Raw genomic sequence first — 20,952 nt, 5'->3', positions numbered from 1 at the left:
GAGGTGCACTTAGGCGACCCTATGGGCTACCTTCTGGTTAATTTTGAAGGCAAATGGTCAAGGTAATGAGGAGAAAATAGAGAAAAACCAGTCGGATTTTGAAGAAGACATGGTTTTTGGAGGAAGAGAAGATGCTACTGCCCCTTAAGGTGTGAAGCTTCATTTGGTCTGAGACTTGCACTGAGTCTTCTACTTCCAAGTACCTTTGATTGTGCAACAAATTCCCTCTACTTCATGCTTTGTGGAGTGAGGTAGAAATCCTCCAAGGTTCCTCTGTTTTTTGCAAGCATTTCTAGACTATTTTGAAGTTTGATGTTTCACTAAATGCTAAGGTGATGCTTGAGGAGTTAAAACACAGTTCAAAGATTCACATATTGTTTTTTTCAGTTCTGAGAATGCTCTTTGAGGTTCAGTTGAATGCATTTTTCATCTTTTATATTGAGGATTGAAGTTATGGTACTTTGAAGTGGATTTCAAGTCATACTATCTTGTTGACTAGTTGACTAGTGTGGATTGACCATGACAAGAGCTTACATGAAGAAAGAATATATCATGACTTGCATGATGATTTCCAATGGATATGATTGGAACAAAGGTTTCAACTACAACCATTATGATTCTTATTTTGAAGATGCCTTACTTATGGTTTCAGTATCATTCATGATGTATGAAATGTACTTGCATTTGGTTAACTATACCTTGCAATACAATTATGACCACCTCTTGTACAAGAGTAGACACTGCCCTTGCATGATAAGTGGTAAGACCCTCTTCGATCCATATGATTCACAAAATGTTTTTAAAGCTTGGACACTCAAAGAAGGTGAAGGACTACAAGGATCTTGTATTGCAGAATATGGACAAGATACATTAAAGAGTGTGGAGAAGGACAAAGAGCAAAGGAGTTACAAGATTGGCTACACCAAGAACCTCTCCAATGGTTCCTCGACCCAGACCCCCGGCTACTCTCCACCGGACCTTGGAGGCTTTGGCTCTACGGGGGAGTTCCCATTAGGTATTTGCAGTGGGACCCTAGAGAGTGGGAGTGGATTGACGCAGGGCATCAAGAGAAGAGCATCCCCTTCTTTTGTTACACGGTCAGTAATGCTAGGAGATTCCAGCTCAGTAGTAGAGGTTGAAGACCTTCCAGAGTTCCTCATTGGGAGACATTTGATATCACTGCGGATTTGCAGAGGTGCTTCTGGAAGAGACTCTAAAAATCCCACAGGAATAGAAAGATCACTCTTCTTTTGGCTTTCTATCCATGGTGGGATTGTAGTGAACCTTTGCAGATCTAGATTCGGAGCCAACCCTACTTGCCCTCGTTGCCTCTCTGCTTTGGAGACTATTTAGCATTGCTTATGGGATTGCAAACAGGCGAGGATGATTTGAATGGGGGTAGCCAGGATTTTCAGTTACTTTGCCCACTCCCCATTCTTTATGACATGGGGCTCAGTGGCTTGGCTTTCTCTTACAAGGCCTCAGGTATTCTATGAGAGACTTGACTTCTCTCGAGCCATTTCGATTCGACGTCTTCAGGTTGAGTCCTGTTCGTTGGATGTGATACCACACCTTCCTTTTGCAGCTGTACATGCCTCTGTGGATACCTCTTGGGAGATTCTAGCGAGCATAGCATCCTGGCATATCTGGAGAGCCAGATATGCAGAGGCATTGGAGGGAACTCAGGTTCATCCCTCGCACACATTGGCTAGTATCTGGACAGACATCTGGACAGACACTGTACATACTTTGATGGCCGTATGGACGAGTATGCAGGGAGACTCCCGTGCATCCTCAGCTAGGAGGGCTTCTTTCTTTAGAGAATGAAAGGATTCTCCTTTCTTCTCTGAGACTCCTGCAGGGTTGAGGTGGCACTTTCAGCCTCGGCCTTGGTTATTTTCCACCTCACTTTGAGGGGGTTTTATTGATCCTCATGATTTCATGATGTATTCCGCTTAGAGCTTGCTCTCGCGGGATTTTTCTCTTACTTAATAGAAGTCTATTTCTTGAAAAAACAAAAAGAACCTCTCCAATGACAATGAACCTCACACTATGGTAGCTTGAAAGAGGAGGAAAAGGACAAGATATGCCATCAAAGGGGGGTATTTTCCCACATCTTCAAATTAGGAATATTTATGTGTGTGTGGTCAATAAGGGTTCTCTGCCTTGGGATGTCCCCCTCAAATGATTGTTAGTCTTATGTGTTACCTTGTTGGATCTAAGGGTATTCCCATACATAGTCATTGTCTATCTCCCAATTGTAAACCAACAAACCAAAGTCAGAGTGAGATCATGTTGGGATGAGGATGCCCAAATGAGTCTACTGCTGATGCAACTAGATTGATGCCCAAATGAGTCTACTGCTGATGCAACTAGAGTGAGTACTAGGTTGTGGATCATGTGTGTTGCCACTAGAGGTGGGCAAGCCATGAAGTTTCCCATGGACTACTGCTAGGGTTGAGGTCATCAATTTGTGGGGGGAAATGAAGGACAAATTGATGTAATGGGATCATATCTAGAGTCCTAAGCTAGCTTTTAATGAATATTCGTGTGGAACAAAAAAAAATTCATCATTCTGATTTTTGCCCTATATCTTGCTTGGTTGCTTGTGTTTAACAGTAATTTCTCCTTAGGGATAGAACTATGGCAATACAAACTTCCCTCATGTGCCAACTTATTACCTTACTTACCTTTAGAAATTCTTGATAAAGTGCAATAATCACATGTGGCCCTTGTTTATAATCAGGCCAAACCCCTAACAACAAAGTGTGACTTGGGCATAAATTCCTTATCACTTCATTTTCGAGAGTAGCATCTGAAAGAAGTTTGTACTAGTGGTGGATGAAAATTGATCTCTTGCAACGTATATGCCATAGTATCTTTTTTTTAAATAGTATCAGGCGCCCTATTCACTCATGAAAACATTCAGAGCTTGAAGGATACTTAACTCAAGAAAGGCTTGTCCTCCAAATACTTAACTATAATTTGAAGGCTCTAGTTAAGCTATACCTAATAAGAGCATTTGAGCAAGGAGACAAATAAATGTTGTAACTTATCACATCACGATGCATATTTTAGAGTGCTATGCCTCGCTTGATCGCTTGATGCTTGTTCAATAGCAGTTTCTAGTCCCTTAGATCCTCAAGTGAAGTTTATATAATCATATCGTATCATATCCTCTCTGTTTGTGTGTGTGTGTGTACTATCATAGAGTCTTTGGTGATCCTACTTTTTCACCTTTTTCTTTTTTCAGGCACTTTCTACAGCAATCTTTCTATGATTGCTTGCAAACTAAGTACATAGATCATGATGTGTATCTATCTTATACTGAGATCTTCTCATGATGTATTTTTCCACATACCGTTTTGGGATAGTGATTCTGTAATATAAAGCCACAAAAGTTTCACACAAAAAAAAGTGTGTGCGCGCTATCTTGAAATCTTCTCTTGATGTATTTGAGCACTTTCCCACCCTTTTTTGGGATAGTGGCTCTGTCATATAGCGCAAAAGAATTTTCACTAAAAAAAGTGTGTACTATCTCTGTACTGTAGCCAATGGACAAGGATTTCATCTCTTCTTTATTTTAAAGAATGAATTATATTAATTTTCAAGAAATGAAATACATCAAGTGGGAGGCCAAAAAGTGGGTCCCTGTCTTGAAATGAGTAGAAGAGGTATATCATGAGAGAGGGCCAACAAAGGCAGGTCTTGAGGTAAACTGAAAACATGCCAACGAATGCCACCTCATGATATACTCGGTGATGGAGGAATTTTTGCACCAATCCCCATCCCTTGAAAAAATCTATCAATGCTCCTTAGTGTTGACCCCTGATATCTTTAAAGATCTGGCACCTGTTAAGTACTCGTTTTTAACATGTCAAACTTTGAGAAAGCTGGCAACTATGATCACGATCCTCCATAATCTGCTTGTGCCTCCTCAACTTGTCTGAAAGATATCGTGTAGTGTAAAGAAAAAGGATAAATGGTCTCCAATACGTTGACTGCCCAACTCAATGTTATACAGTCTCTACTTGGGACTTTGAAATTCCACCATCTGCTTCAAATTCAGGTAATCCGACGTGACCCCACTTTCTTGATTTTTACTTTGAAATTGCTCTTCTTCCGTGTAACCTGAAAAGATAAATTCAAATACATCTGAGCCTGCAATGAACAAAAGAAAGGATGTGCAGATACTATGCTTGGGAAAAGTAAATGTAAGAAGAAAACTTAGAATAAGCTTCAAAATCAAGTTTTAGGACTATAACAATTTGAGATCAAATTATTCCCTAGCTGTGTCAAACCTGAAGGTCAAATCTGCAAAGGAAATAAGTTGCTAAATCCAACTTGTCAACACTGACTTTGAGAAAACATCAAGTATTGTGTTGTGAATCGTTCTAGAATAAAATAGGAAGTCTACAACTAGCCTTGCTGCAGAACTTGATTTTTATTGGTTCGCCTAGTAACAGTTTTATTCAACATTGATTTGCTGCTGCTTCAACGTACAGAAGCAAAACTAAGAGTTGCACTACAGTTACACAAGAAGAAGAGGAGACATGAACTAAAATACAAGGCGATTTTCTTTTAGCTCAATAGTAGTAGTTTTAAGTCAGTGCAATTGGTAAACAATCTTTCAGAATATTTTTCTCCGAAGCATGAAAATATATTCTGTCTACACATAATAAGTTTACTTAAATTGACTAAAGCTTCCAAGTATTTGCAAGGGCTTGAAATAGTAGAACCAGCGAAACATTAGAATTTCATGGTAAAGAGTAGCTATTGATACTTATAATGGAGGTATTGGAACTTTCAAAAATTTATAGATTATCGACTTGTTTTTGAGTTACTTGTCAATGAGTCAGCTGTCAAAGATTTCATCACATATTTTCACATGGGAGTCTGTGGTTATTCAAGGTTGATTTATCTCCGCTTTCCCGAATCACTAGCATTGGTGCTGTTTGGTTTTGAGAAAGATTTACAATCTTTGACTAGTCTCTTGCTTGAGAGAACTACAAAGACCATGCAACGCAATCAACTTATACGAGAAGGCAGATAACATCGGGATCATGTTGCATCGAGGGGTGGTAGTAGTTACACTAGGCATGGTGAAGATGAGTAGGAGAGCGGGGGAGTGGATGAGCAGGGGAGCAAATGAGTGATGAGAGTTGGAGGATGGAGCATGGAGCAAAGTAGAGCAGGGGTGGAAGGGAGTTGGAGGAGGGTGCGTGGAGCAAAGTAGCAGAGCAAGGGCAGGATGAGAGCAACGTAGCAAAATGTCAAATGCCACAGATCTTATATATTATAAAGTTCTAGCCACCGTGGTGGCTAGAGGTCCGGAGGCCCGGTGTTCCATCCAAATAATCATGACTACCGCATTAATTTGGTAAGTATATATTTATCTTCTACTGAATATCTAATATGTTCAGTCATTTAAATGTTTTGTCATTCATATCTAACTCCTTGAATTTGGATCCACAGGAATCTATGATTGGTAGGCCTCCAACTGACGAGGAGTACAGAAGGGCGTTCAAGATTGGAGCCCATGGAGAAGGAGGGCGAGGGATACAACATCAATTGGTGCCTTGTGGTAGCGACGTGTAATGTGAGTATACCTTAATTCTCATCGTTATCATTTGACTATCACCATTGTCTTACAATCGGCTCTCTTAGTTTTTCTAACTCGTTTCATTCTTAGGGAGGCACGCTCGAGCCATCTGGAGATCCGGATGAAGATCCAAAACTAGAGACTGGATCTGAAGAAGAAGCAACCACTATATTTGTAGGGCAAGCTTGCGAGGAGGCTTTCTCATTCTTTGCATCCCATTTTGTTTGTTTCTTGCTTCCTTGAGCATTTGTTGGTTGCTCTCTTTGGCAAATATCACAGGCCAGAGACCTTGTTCCATGAGCAAGAGATGCGTATGTCGCTTTCATTCTTCGAAATTATGGTGATGAAGGCTCCAACTACTACAGGTGTTGCTTAAGTCGAATCCATCAAAGTCACCACGCTAGTTCAGCAGCTTGGCTCTCCCTCTCAAAGCCTCAGATCTTCTTTGAGTGGCAGGATGTCATTTCGATTCGACGTCACCAAGTCTAAACTTGCTCTCTGGAGGATGTGCCTATCTCCCACTATAGATCAATACATGCTAATGGGGATACCGCTTGGGAGATGCTGGCTAGCATCATTGCTCGGCAAATTTGGAGGACTAGATGCGAGGCCTTAGATGGATCTCAAGTCCATCCCTCGCACACCTTGGCCAGTATTTGAGCTTACACCGTTCACACATTGATGGCCAGTTGGGCGAGTATGTAGGGTTCTTTCCGGACAGCCTCAGCTAGGAGGGTTATATTCCTTATGGAATGGAGGGGTTCCCCCTTTTTCTTAGAGACTAAAGCAAGATTGAGGTGGCACTTTCAGCCTCAACCTTGGTTTCTTTCTAGCACATTTTGAGTTTTCTGTTCCCTATTTTAGGGGGGATTCCTCATGTACAACATGATGTAGTTCCGCAGTGAGCTTGCTCACGCAAGTATTCGCAGGTATTTTTCATACTTAATAGAAGTCTTTTTCAAGGGGAAAAAAAAAGTTTGGTGTAGTAGAATCAATGATGATGCAACCATCAAAATTACATTCTGGAATCTCATATCTTCACAAGCTATATAAGGCATTAAATAGTAATGCAACGAATCTCTTTCGTGTGTCGAATCTGTTGTTACCACCATTTTGTCTCTCATGAGACTCCTTGCTTTTGTAGTTTCCTTTTCTTAAGCTTGCATGTCTAGTTCTTTCTTCGTCCTCCGTTCATGCTACTTTATACTCCTAGCCTTTGTCTAGTCCCTTTCTTTGCAGCAATCGCTCTTCGATTGTCTACAAACTCACTGCACAGACTATTGTGTATATTTGTCCTACACGGAGATTTTCTCTTGATGTAATCTTTCAACTTCTCAGTTTTGGGATAGCTATCTTGTGATATAAAGCATTCAAAGTTTTCACCCCCCCCCCAAAAAAAATGTGTGTGTGTGTGTGAGCGCGTGCGCGTGTGTGCATGCAAGAACTCAGAGAGTGTCTTTCCCTAGTTTTGATGACAAGTCTGTGCTCATCTTCTGTGGAGGTTGTGTTATCCAGCCGCCCATTTTCTTGCAAGTTGTGTATTTTTAGGCTTCTTTTCCCGCCCAAAATATCAGAGCTAGATGTCAAATAATTTTACCTGTATGCTTTGGTAGATATTTTTTAGGATCAAGCTCAGCTAAGTGCCCCCCATGAGATAAAACCAAAAGACGGTCATAGTTCATTACGGTACTGATCCTGTGAGCAATGGTGAGAACTGTACACAATTGAAATTCCTTCTGTAGAACTTCCTGAATTAATTTGTCAGTTTCTGCATCAACTGCAGCTGTTGCCTCATCCATCACGAGTATTCTGGATCTGTAAAAAATGCCAAGCAGTGGAGGACTTCATCATCCCCGTTCAAACATTGTGCATGGAGACAAGAACGATGTTGGATTTAATGCAGTTGTTTTGAAAGTGGAAATTTCAATCAGTATACCATATTACCTTCTCAAAATAGCTCGTGCCAAACATAAAAGCTGGCATTCACCAACACTGAACTCGTTCCCATTTTCCCCAATGACCGTATATAGACCTCTCTCAAGGCTCTGGACCTTATTCCTAATTTGAGCTGCAGTCAAGGCCTCATAGATTTCACCATCTGTATACTGATCAAATGGGTCAAGATTCATCCTGATAGTTTCTTTGAAAAGCACAGGATCCTGAAATAACGTGACATCACCCAAAAGTCAAAATAGAGGATCATAAAGGCATATCAACAGATACATGCTCAGTCGGAGACTCAACTCTAATGATTGGGATAAGCATGCTACATCTAGATGAGAAAAATATGACACATTTTTTGGAGGGAAAAGTGCTCACATTTGGAATCACATTCTAGTGCTCCAAATCAAGCTAAAGCACACAGAAAACTTGTCCAAATTTTTAGTGGCCACTTCCCCTGAAAGAAGATATTAAAGTGGAGAAATAACACAGCACTAGTTTATATCAACCTCTCTTCCACATACAAAGCACAATTAAAAATTTCTGAGAGAAATTGTTGCATTTTGCACAGGTTACTGTTTTGCATATTCTAAGAAACACTTGACAAGTGATTGGCAAGGACAATTGCATAACACTGGATATATTTGATGATGTTGGACTCACTTCAATTAGATCTCTCAGAATAGACATACATGAGCTCAAGTATCTGCGAAGTCAGGGATCTAAGAAAATTTTCCCTCATGATTTCTGAACAATACAGAGTCTAGTGTATAATGAAAACCACAGGGGCAGTTGCTGTGCCCTGTGTAACTTACATTATCCCATGCAGATACACCATAGACGAATCAAAGTCTCCAGAAGGATTATTCAGAGAGCTTGCTTATACTTCTTGTCTCCATGCACACAAATATTTGCATATCCCTGAGACCACCAGGGCAAACAACTGGGTGGTGTTTGCTTGTTTTCAATCAGCCAATTCACACACCCAGTAAAGCTAATCTACAAAGGTAAGCATCCTCACTTCATAAACCCCTTTATGAGTGCCAACAGTGCAATTACCAAGATTCTTCTTGACATAGAAATATCAGCAGCTTTGCTGTTTACATAGCTCCTCTAGGATCCAAAGCTTATCGCTTTTGGATGGGGATCAACATACCAAGACTTCCTTATCCGCCCCATAACTCACTGGTTCCAAACGTGCACCTTGGACGGCATCCTCATCCCGACATCTGAAAAATTTGCCCTCGAACTGAACAATGAAAGTCAAGGTATCCCCTCTTCTATCCCACATACTCGCAATCACCTGGAGGTGGATGCCTATGCTTGAAAAGACTCCCATCTACCTAATTGTCAGTTCTAACCTCCATCTCTAGTGATCCAAGGGGATAGTTGTGTCAGTTTGAACAATCCTCCTACTGCTCCCTTTGAGATGGAAGTACCATATGAGATCTCTAATCCCCAAGAAGGTATTTTAAGGCCTTCCAAGATCCTAATAAGGAAGCGGGACCTCTATCTTAATTGGACCACTGCATAAATCTGAAGCTCCAAACGTACTATGGTGATTCATCCACATGTTGGGGCTGTTTATTGATCTCATGTGGTGTGGAAAGAAGAGTCTGCTCAAGGAGTTTACTATGCCAAGCTTTCACAATGGTGTCATAAGGAGAGTAGAGGACATCCCTCGTGAGTAGGAAGGATCAGTGTCTCCAAAGCCACCCTAGCTCTAGCTACAGAACCATCCACTCCACTCCACAGAAAACTCCGGATTGGTCTTTTGGGTTGCCCAATGCATCCTCATGAATGAAACCAATAAGAGCACCCAAACCAAGCAGTGGCCAATAGAACCTGGTTGACCATGACCAGCAAAGAAGCAAGATCTATCTTTGCAGAGCACCGATATAGAAGTTCTCCTAATGCTCTGGAAGTTAGGAGCAAACTGTTGTGTGGGGGAATATCAGTGCCAACCTCCTAACGAAGGTAACTCTATGAATCCAAGTGAAACCAACATACGACTCCTAGTCTAGAGAATGCTGATTAAAGACCCAAATCCATTGAATTGGTGCTAGTTAATCAAAGCACTGCTGCGAGGAGGAAGTAAGAGTCTGAGGGGAGGTGTCCAAGTAAGCTGATGTATCATCTGCCAAGCAGCTCCTCATCCTATCTGATAGGCAGTCTCAAGCCTAGAAGTCAGGCCAAGATCTCAAAAAAAGACTCATATCCTCTGCCACAAAAAAGATAACGCAATGGAGATGTGGCCATTACTCGCATATGGATCTGAAAATCTTAAATCTGACCCCTCTGGCACCCTTGATAAGAGCCTGACTATGGGCTGTCCAGTAAATTGAGGCTACACCTACAGTCCAAGAAGCTGAGAAGCCTAGGGGTAGCAAAGTACCCTCCAAGAAACCCCTACTCTGTGGGTTTCTCGAAATCCAAAAGAATGATAGCCAAATTCTAACTCCTGTGCTTCACCCACTCTGAAGCCTCCCAAAAGGAAAAGATATTATAAAAAACGCTCTTGCCATGCACAAAGCCTACCTATGTATCATGAATCAACTCTAGAAGCAAGGGCTGTAGACTGGTCGAAGTTATGCCCAACAAACTAATTGGCCTCCACTAGGTGACCAAGGTCCTATTCCCTCCTTTAGGAATGAGATGAATCAATCCTCGGAAAGAACATCACATATAAACTGAATTCCCAAATGTCTTGAAGGGCTCAAGTGATAAAGCCACCAACGTCATCCTAGAAGAGAGAAAAAATGAGGGTGTCAATTCATCTGAAACATAGTACTCACCTTTGTTAAAGTCAAGAAAAACATATGAAGACCAATCCTCATCTTTGGGTAACGAACAACGGAATAGTCTCCAAGACCCTCAACGGTGCCTTGTCGGAGCCTTTGGTGAGACCGAGGCATAGTATTGAGTAGCAATCTGCATAACTCTCTAAGGATTTGACCAAACTATGCCATTGGAGTCAAGGAGTTGCCTAACATCTCTATCATCTCCCCCACCAGCTCCCCTCCCCCGCCTCCTCTCCGCTCCCTCACCTTCTCCTTCCCTCCTCCTCTCCTTCCTTCCTCCCTTCTTCTCTCTTCCCCCCTTCTTGTCCCCGCTCCCTCCTTTTCTGCCGCCCCGCCACTTCTTCCACCTCCTCGCCTTCTCATCCCCTCTCCTCTTCCTCCTTGCCCTCCTCCTCCTTCCACTTCCATCCTTGCCCTTTCCCTCCCTCACCCCACCTCGTCTCCGCCTCCCCCTCTGACGTTCTTCCTCACCCCCCCTTTTTTCTTCTTCCTCCCTGTAGCGGGAGCATTTGTGCTTGCTAAGGCAAAAGAAAACCTTGGTGGTGAGTCTAGCCAGAGGGGCTCTATGGCAGCACCCTTGAATCCCACATCCATTAAGGTTCTTCTTTCCCCAGCTGACAAGCAGCAGGTACAACAGGCAGTTCAGTCCCTCCTAGACAAGGCGCTCGTGGGCAGAATTGTGGGCCTCACGCCTACAAGGAGGTAGGTGCGAGAGTGGATCCAGGGGAGCTTGGCATTAGGGGGTGACCACATCCAGGAGGTCACCATCTATGGAAGAGGCCTATTCCTCATTCAATTGAGCTCCCCGGACACTGCCTCAATACTCGTGGAGTAGAGCCCCATCCTCCTTGGCCCACATCTAGTGTACCTCTTTCCTTGGTACCATGGCTTTACAGTGGAGGACATGGACACGACACACCATGTTCCCCGTTTTCTAGTTACGCTTCGCTTCCCAGGGCTCTCCAAGGAGTATCGAGCCATCCTCCCCTCCATTGGTCGGGCATTTGGCACCATGCTTGAGTCCCCACTAGAGTCGGTCACCTCAGTTGTAGTAGATGACGAGGTCCCCAAGATCAGACAAGTGGTTGAGAGCCCAGAGTCCCTCTTAGAGTCGATCCTCCTAGAGACCCTCGAAGGGGGCACACTTCGCCAACGAGTGGAGATTTCTGGGTTACAAGGCTAGTGTTTTCGGTGCAGACAGATGGGTCACCTAGCCAGAGATTGCCCCCGTGGCCATGGCCAAGCACCTTCCCCCCATCCCCGCAGAGTAGAAACAGCCAGCAGACCAGAGTCCCGCACCCCCTCAGACAGGAGCAACAGGAGTCTCAGACCCCCTGGGTGACCCCCTCAGAAGGGGACTGGACGCAGGTTAAAAAGAAAAAGAAACCAAGCAAACAGGCTCACAAGCGCTGCAGGCAGAGGGCCAGACACAAAGAGAAAGACAGGGTTGTCCGCGAGGCACCTGAGGAGGAGCAGCCCTCCCTTAGCAGAAGGGATCCACCTCCCTTAGCGGAAGGGGCCACCGCCAACCAAATGATCCTCACGTGATGGAGGCTCAACGTCCGCATTCACCCTTGCATCAATAGTGAGCCCCAAGAGTTCCTGATGAGGCGATGGCGGACGTTAGCCAGACAGTGGCTGAGGAGGAGCAGATCCAGAGCCCCGACGAGCCTGATCATCAAGGGGAGGGGGGTCCCCCCTCCCCCTCCCCCTCTAGATCCCTCCCCCCCTTCCCCTCCACTCCCCCCTATAGATCCCTCCCCCTCTTCCCGTCCATTCCCCCCTCCCCCCCTGGGTTCCCCCCTCCTTCCCCCCTCGCCCCTCTTGCTATGATCAACCTCACCACCCGCCCCGTTCCCTCTGCCCCCCCACCTCCTCCCGCCCTCACCGCCCTCCTCTCCACCTCCGTAGCAGGTTCCTCAACTTCCCTCCCCTCCCCTGCCTCGACACCCCTGCCAGAAGGCAAGGGTAAGAAGACGTCCCCTTCTGCTCCCTCATCGCAGCATCAGGCCCATTTGGGGAGGGAGCCAGAGGGATGGGACTCGTCCTCTAGGTCAGCAGCTCCCTACCTACAGCCTAGGTGCCCCTTACCGTAGGACTTCCGGAGGTTGGGACCCTGGAATTACCTGGAGATCCCAGACTCCTATCCTTTACCACTGGAGGTAACACTTATGGTCCTGCAGCCACAGAAGGGGGGTTTGATCAGTGCAGTGGGCTCTCAGATGCACCCCGTTTGGAGTTTCCAGTTTGCCTCCATAGGGTTGGAGAAGTGGAACCGAGAGGTGTTTGATGCTATTATGGGAGATCAGATTTCACACATGATGGACGAGTGGATGAGAGAACAGGGACTGGATCTTTGGTACGCCCATGGTGCGGAGGTGAATTTTCAGCTAAGCTTCACGAAAGAGGAGCCGATGTGTGGTTTGGCAGTAGGAGTTATCAGATTGCCGCTTGAGGCAAAGGTGGATCATGCATACTATTGGCCCCTCCACAAGTGTGCGGAGCTGTTCGGGGTGGAAGTCTCCTTCATGATGAAGTGGGCATGGAAGATCAGCATTGAGCCGGTATCCACCCTAGTACGTCATCGCACAGACATGAACTATTCACCCTCCAAAGCCCCGGCAAAGTCACATAAGGCAATCTTTCTGGAACAGGCACCCACTCACAGGAGAGCCTTGTTCTCTACACCCCGGTCCTCATGAGCTGGACCATAGTGAGTTGGAACACGCACGGGTTCCACGACCGTGCCCGTAGTTAACCGCAATACCTGATACTCCGGCAGGAGTTGCAAAGGGCATTGGTGGGCGTACAGTGGACATCCTTTTGATTTAGGAGCATATGTTCTCAGCAGTAGCAAACATCAAACAACGACACCACCTTCTCCCAAGGAGAGGTCCGGAGGAGTGGTCCCCTATAGGAGGATGGAGCGGAGGGGTCTGCATCTCGATCTCACAGACTCTGGATCCAGAGGTCAATGATCAGGGCGAGCTTATCCTTGGATGGTCAGTTTGGATGGGAGTTAGGTCGGGAGAGTCCACGATTGGGATCTTGAATGTGTATGCCCCAGTGTGCAGACATCATTGCCCGGCCTTTCGGAGGAGGTTGTCAGAGTGTCTTCCGGATGTAGACTCCTCGATTGTTGGAGGGGACTTCAACAACCTAGAGTTTGGGGAAGACAAGCAGGGCGGCGCCTCCTCTGAGATGCCATCAACAGAGCGTAGCACCTGGGAGCAGTTCATTTTCATGAGCAGTTGCAGACACCCATGGCAAGAGCCAGATTTCAGCAAGATACCTAGCAGCCTCCTCTTCTCTTTCAGACACGATGGACTACTTGAGAGACTAGACCGTTTCTACGTTGGGAACTGGGCACTACACAGAGCTGGCTGACTCTCCGGTAGTACTTCACTTAGATCAGCCCCGCCGAGGTCTTCCCCAGAAGGGGGTCCGCATTCCAGAGGACCTCTTGCAAGACGAGGAGATCCAGCAGGTCATGGCAAGGATTTGGAAGCAGTCAGAGATGACACCGTGCAAGGGCTAGGCTTCGTGGGTGGCCAATGTGATCCAGAGGAGCAGTGAGGAGTTATAGGCTCACGCCCTTAGGCAAAGGAGGACTCTTCAGGAGCATGAGCGGGCTTTGAGGAGAGACCTTGCCTCCATAGAGCGGCTCAAGGAACAGGACCTAGGTTCTCAGTGCCTTAGCGACAAGTTCAAGAGTGCTTGCCTTGAGCTTCAGGACACGGAGATTCGACAGGCTAAGTTTTCCTATCACTCTTCTCGGGCCCGGTGGGTACAGCAGGGGGACAGGATGACGAAGCATTTTTTCCAAACCACTGAGCCCCGATCTACACGCGCACAGCTGCAGTGTCTCCGGGATCCGCAAGGCATCATGCACACTGGCTTGCAGGAGATCTTAGACCTGACCACAAGTTTTTACAATCAGCTCTTTCAGACGGAGAGGATGACTCCAGCTGGTATTGTGGCCCGAGAGGTAGTTTGGGATCACGTTCCGACAGTAGTCTGGCAGAATTTATGCACCAAGCTGGAGGAGCCTTTCACGGATGAGGAGCTCTGGGAAGCCCTCAAGGCTCTCCTGACCCAGAAGTGTCCTGGCGAGGATGGCTTGACTCCAGCCTTCTTCCGAAACTTCTGGGAGATTATCTCCACCCCTTTCCGACTAGCATGCCAGGGATTTTTGACACAGGCTCCCTCCCTCAGTCCTTGAGTAGGTGGTGGATTTGTTTGATCCCAAAACACGGAGATAGGTCAGACATCCAGCAGTGGAGACCGATCACTCTGCTTGATACTGCATACAAGATCCTTGCCAAGGTCTTGAGCTTGCGGTTACAGCCCCATCTTACTAACATCATCCACGAAAACAGCCCCTCGCCCTTGGCCGTCCTTTCCTTGGATTTTGAGAAGGCCTACGATAGGGTGGAGTGGTACTTCTTGGAGGACACTATGCGGAGATTGGGTTTCTCAGAAAGATGGGTCAGAGGAATTTCTATGCTTTATGCGGGGAGCTCTAGCCAGATGCTTATCGTAGGACGACACAACAGCGAGTTCTTTCCTCTCTCTCGCTCGGTCCGCCAGGGCTGCCCACTCGCTCCCTTCCTCTTCATGTTCGTGGCGGAGGCTTTGGGCTACTACTTGAGATCACAGGTGGCGGGCTGGCGGGCCTTACAGGGTTGAGGCTCCCAATCAGACAGGAGGAGGAACTGCTTGACTCCGAGTTTGCACATAGCATGGCCTTGTATGTTGAGGGCACCACAACGAGTGACACTATATATATATATATATATATATATATATGACACCATATCATGAGCCCCAGGTCAGTAGTTGATCTAGGGTAGTCAAGACATCATTTGTGTAGTTAGGACATATACTAGAAGGTATCAAGTAGAGTCAGAATTTTGATTGGATGGACAAAGGAGATTATGAGTGAGATTAGAGTCAAACAAGGTTGTCCTTGTTTGGCCTAGATAGAGTCCTTCATCACGAATTTGGGAGGAGCAGGTTTTCCCTTAGCTGGCTCCTTGATCCCGATTCTACGATATAGATGACGTGGTCTTATTCTAAATCTATAAACTTTGTCCAGTTGTTGATCCATGCACCCGAGGCCTTGCAGTAGATAGCCAAGGCTCCCCTGACTCTCTTCAAACTGTATCCATCTGAAGCCAAAGTCACTCCCCCACTCACGAATCTCCTGTGTCTCCTCCTAGCCCATGAAGAAACCTATAAATTTTGTCCAATTGATCCGTGCACCCGAGGCCTCACAATAGATAGCCAAGGCTCCCCTGACTCTCTCCAAACTCGTTGTGGTGCCCTCAACATACAAGGCCGTGTCATCTGCAAACTCCGAGTCAAGCAGTTCCTCCTCCTGTTTGATTGGAGACCTCAACCCTGTAAGGCCTGCTACCTGTGATCTCAAGTAGTAGCCCAAAGCCTCCGCCGCGAACAAGAACAGGAAGGGAGCGAGTGGGCAGCCCTAGCGGACCAAGCGAGAGAGAGGAAAGGCCTCGCCCGTGTGTTCTCCGATAAGCATCTGGCTAGAGCTCCCCACATAAAGCACAGAAACTCCTCTGACCCATCTATCTCAGAAACCCAATCTCCGCATAGTGCCCTCCAGGAAGAACCACTCCACCCTATCGTAGGCCTTCTCAAAATCCAAGAGAACGACAGCCAACGCTGTTACTCCTCCCTGGACCAATCCACTGCCTCCCAGAACATGAAGATGTTGTCCAGGATGATGCGCTCTCTAACGAACCCCGTCTGTGTGTCGTGGATGATGTCAATAACACCTAGTCTAGTGCCATGTCACCCTCACCAAGGACCTTGACCTTTATTCCTTTTTGATCATTTACATAAAGCCCAAACAAATATAATACAAACATTGATCCTTTAAAGGAAAATGCCGACTGACCCTTCTGAGGTTATGTTACCTCGACTTGAGCGTAACATTCCTTTCCTCTTTAGGCATCAGTGTCCTCGATGATAAAGTCTGGGAACACTCTCCGTAACTGGTATACGGATTCCCAGGTAGCTTCTGATAGAGGTAGACCATGCCATGCAACCAACACCGTGGGTATCTTCCGATTGCGTACTTGCATAGTTCCTCGGTCCAGGATTCCTGTTGGTTTGCGTCTTGCATTATCCTCTATCTCCTGAAACAAAACAACACCCTCGATTAGTGAGTCACCTGTATGCAAAAATTTCTTTAAACGAGAAACATGAAACACTGGGTGCACCTTACAACCATGTGGCAATTCTAATTTATAGCCTACCTTGCCTATTCTTTTTAGAATTAACCATGGCCCACAATATCGAGGTGATAACTTAGCACACTCTCCTGCAGTCAAAGACTTAGAGTGCAAAGAAACTCTGAGAAAAACTTTTTCTCTTTCCTTAAATTCTCTAGTGGATCGGTTTTCATCCGCATACGCCTTAGCTCTATCCATAGCTTGGCGGATGTTAGCTCTCGCAAGTGCTAGCATCTCCCGCATCTAAACCACAAAGTTCGCGGCACTAGGCACTTTCTGAGGTATTCCAACTATAGTTGGATTTGCTGGTCTGTAACCATAGTTCAGCTCAAACGGACTGAACCCTGTAGAGGAATGTTTTCTATCATTGTAGGCAAACTCTAACAATGGCAACCACTTGTCCCATATATGTTGCCTCAATGACACATATGTTCTAAGCATATCCTCTAAAATTTGATTGATTCTTTCCGTCTGACCATCCGTTTCTAGATGATCCCCACTACTCATTCCCAACTCAGTCCTTAGTGTCTCAAATACCGCAGTCCAAAAATGACCGGTAAATTTGACATCTCTGTCTGACACTATGGATTTGGGTAATCCATGCAAACGAAATATATGTCTAATAAACAAATCCGCCACTTGCAGGGCACTAACAGACTCTCTAGTTGGAATGAAGTGACCCATCTTGGTAAGACGATCAACCACCACAAGGATAGAATCATATCCACGTTGTGTCGTAGGCAGACCTACAATAAAGTCCATGGAAATGCTCTCCCACTTACCCAGTGGTATCTCCAAGGGCTGTAAAAGTCCAGGTGGCTTCACCCGCTCTGCCTTACTTACTTGACACAAAAAACAACGTGTCACATATTCATGAATATGCTTTTTCATCTTTGGCCAAAAGAAGTCTCGCCTCACGAGATCATACGTCTTCTCAACTCCTGGATGTCCCACACATGGACTATCATGGCATTGTTGAATGACTCTCTGCCTGAGATCATTTTGACTAGGTACTACTACCTTGCCATTTCTTTTCAGCATACCATCCCTTATGGCATATCTTCCATAAGTTTGGCCTTTTCTGGATGCTAGGTCATCCTTTTCCTCGGGTTTTAATTCATGAGCCTTAGGCCAAAGGCTCTGGACGAACTCGTCCACCTTTTGAGTTTCTCTAATCTCGGTCATTAGAGCACTCTCTAATACCGTGAAACTCATATTATGCATAATGCATGACAACGCATCAGCAATTTTATTATCCTTCCCTCTTCGGTACCAAATCGTCAAGTTAAACTCCTGCATGAGTTCTGCCCACCTAGCTTGGCGGCCTCTCAAGTCAGGTTGTTTACAAAAATGTTTCAGAGTATCATGATCAACATCAACATAAAACTCTGATCCATACAAATAATGTCTCCATGTTTTCAGAGCATGGACAACAGCATACAACTCTACTTCATGAGTTGGCCAATTTCGTTGAGAGGGAGAAAGCTTCTTGCTTTCAAAGGCTACTGGCCTTCCCTCTTGGAGGAGAACTGCTCCTACCGCAATGCCACTTGCATCGGTTTCAAGAAAAAATGGTTTCTGGGGATCAACTATTTTTAACACCGGTCCTGAGACCACAGCTTGTTTTATGGTGTTAAAACTTTCCTGTTGATTCTGTCCCCATGTAAAAGGTACTTTATCTGAGGTCAAATCAGTCAATGGCGATACTATTTCAGAATATCCTTTGATATGCCTTCGATAAAATTGGACAAATCCCAAGAATGATCGCAAAGCGATCAAACTCTGAGGGATTGGCCAAGTCAGTATCGCAGTCACTTTCTTTGGATCCATTTCTACCCCCTTAGGAGTAATTATGAATCCTAAATATTCAAGTCTTACCATACACAGTATAGTTTTCTTTTTATTTACATAAAGACTGGCTTTCCTCAAAGTACTAAACACTATTCTTAAGTGTTCATGATGCTCAGTAATACTTTTACTGAATACCAGAATATCGTCAATAAAGTGTACTACAAACTTTCCGATATACGGACGTAGTAAATCGTTCATAAGCATGACGAATGTAGCAGGAGCATTGGTAAGTCCAAAGGGCATTACCAAAAACTCATAATGTCCAAACCTGCTTCTAAAAGCGGTTTTATGCACATCCTCGGCTCTAATACGGATCTGATGGTAGCCACATTTAAGATCTATCTTACTGAAAATTACGGCCCCATGTAATGCATCTAGCAAATCATCGATCCAAGCCATCGGATACCTGTGCTTAGTACTAATATTATTCAATGCTATGCAATCTATACAGAGGCGAAAAGTATCATCTTTCTTCTTTTTTTAATATCACTGGCGAAGCAAAAGGTGAAAAACTTGGTTGAATCTGCCCCAACTTGAGGTATTCTTCCAGTTGTCTTCGCACCTCCTCTTCTTCGGTAACACTCAATCTATAGGGAGGTCTATTTACAGGTTCTGCCCCGGGATTAGTTCAATCTTATGTTGAACATTCCGCTCTGGAGATAACCCATAAGGTAGCTCATCCCTAAAACAATCAGAGAACTCCTCTGCTATTTGATCAGCCAGCTTGGCCATCTCTCCATTTTGAGCAACATCAATGCTAGCCGAAGAATCATCAACCGGCTCTACCAATGTTGTACAAAGAAACAAAAACTCTTCTTGAGCTTTTCGAATTTCCATCACGGAAACCAATGGTCCTTGAGGTATATCCTTTTCACCTTGTAAGACATATAGCACATCATTCATCTCGAATTGATAAATGTGCTTTTTTCAATCTATGGCTGGATTCTTCCTAGAATGCCAAGCCTTACCTAGGGCTATGTCTGCATGAGCAAGCTTAGTCATTTCAAAATCAAGCTTCTCAGCATAGTCTTGAATTCGAAGCTCCAACTGGGTAACCCTTTGGCCCATACTTCAGTTGAACTTCTGTCTGCCATCCTGACTGTATATGCATAGTCAGATCGGCTAGTCTTTAGTTTCAGCCTCTTTACGAGCTTGGAGTTAATTACATTGTGCACGTTGACGCTGAGTCAAACAACACAATGACCTCATGATTAGCTACTTGCCCTTTCATCTTAATTAACTCCGTATCATTAAAGGCTGTATACCCTGTTGCTGCGGGCTTTGACAGGATATTATCAGGTGCACTAGTTACTAACTTAGCAACAGACACACATAACAAAAAAGGTACTGACCTTTGAGAAGATCTCGCTAGCTGAATCTGCATCTGATCTGCTCTGGGATTTCCCTCCATTTCCACGTCGCATTCTGAGACCACCATCTCAGCCATCCGACGATCTTTGTTTCGTGGACAATCTTTCTACTGATGAGGCTGAAGGCAACCAAAACACAAGCCTTCTCTCCTCGCTTTTTCCCTTTGCTCTGGGTTCAAAGAAGACTTCGACCAAGCCCGGGCTGCCATTGGTGTTACTTTTCTTTTCATTCCAATGGTGGTACTTGATTTAGGAGTCTCAACTGGTTTTGCCTGCTTGGCTTGACCACTAGGCTGTGAGGCACTCCCTTTGCTAATCCACTTCTTCTTAAACCCAGTTTTCTTCGGGTACCCATATTGAGTCCCAACTTGCACAAACCCACTTGGTCTGTTCCCTTTTGCATCCTCATAGTTCAGGGCTATGGCAATGGCTTCATCTAGCGTGTTCGCATACTTAGCCCGAACTTCCATCTTGATTCGATCATTCAATCCAAAGATAAAATCTTTTACTTGGATTGACTGAGGTAGGGGTTCATCAACCTTCATTACACTTTCTCTAAACTTATCAGTGTATTCTGCCACTGATAAATTTCTCTGACGAAGGTTTCGATACTGATCCCAAGCTCGGGATGCTTCGTCAGGAGTTAAGAAGTGTTTTCTAAATTCCTTTTTAAACCCCTCCCAAGTAGTGGATGCTACTCCATCTTTCTGTTGTTTTATCCACCACCTATCCGCTGCCTCATTAAACATATGGGTGGCCTCGCGGATTTTCTTCATATCATTTCTAATTTCACAAATGGCGAAGGCCTCGTCCCATTTGTGTAACCAGGTGTCAATGATATCGGAACTACAGTCAGACATCCGACCAGAATACTTTTCTGGCCTATAATTGGCAATATTAGGCACCTTAGCCCTCCTAGGCTCGACCGTACGAACACTGGACTCCGGTTCCATCGGAGATTTACCTTTCTCCTCACGAGATGGTCTAGCAGACATACTACGCACCATTTTCCTAAGCTCAGACTGCCCTACATTTGTTTGTAACTACTGCGCTAAAATCTGTTGCAAGGCATCCTCTAACATTGCAATTCTACCAAACAGTGTATGACCTACTGAGCGCGACACCTG

The 20,952-nt window shown here is 45.1% G+C and overlaps 1 protein-coding gene across 3 annotated transcripts in view; it reads right to left on the bottom strand.

Annotated features, from left to right (window-relative positions):
- Window positions 1–3,653: 3,653 nt before the first annotated feature.
- LOC147883261 (uncharacterized) overlaps window positions 3,654–20,952 on the bottom strand; it is a 98,411-nt gene continuing 81,112 nt past the window's right edge. For all 3 annotated transcript variants that reach the window (XM_087400023.1, XM_087400024.1, XM_087400026.1), the window contains 3 exons: window positions 7,547–7,761; window positions 7,200–7,417; window positions 3,654–4,131 (listed from right to left, as the gene is read on the bottom strand). In XM_087400023.1, the coding sequence (XP_087256149.1) occupies window positions 4,028–4,131; window positions 7,200–7,417; window positions 7,547–7,761 (537 nt within the window). In that variant the 3' untranslated portion in view covers window positions 3,654–4,027. The remainder of the gene's footprint in view (window positions 4,132–7,199; window positions 7,418–7,546; window positions 7,762–20,952) is intronic.

The sequence above is a fragment of the Dipteris shenzhenensis genome, chromosome 28, assembly GCF_047967505.1.
Source record: "Dipteris shenzhenensis isolate YYH24624 ecotype China chromosome 28, Dip_SZ_1.0, whole genome shotgun sequence".
Lineage (NCBI taxonomy): Eukaryota > Viridiplantae > Streptophyta > Polypodiopsida > Gleicheniales > Dipteridaceae > Dipteris > Dipteris shenzhenensis.
This window is presented reverse-complemented; position numbering and strand designations above follow the sequence as displayed.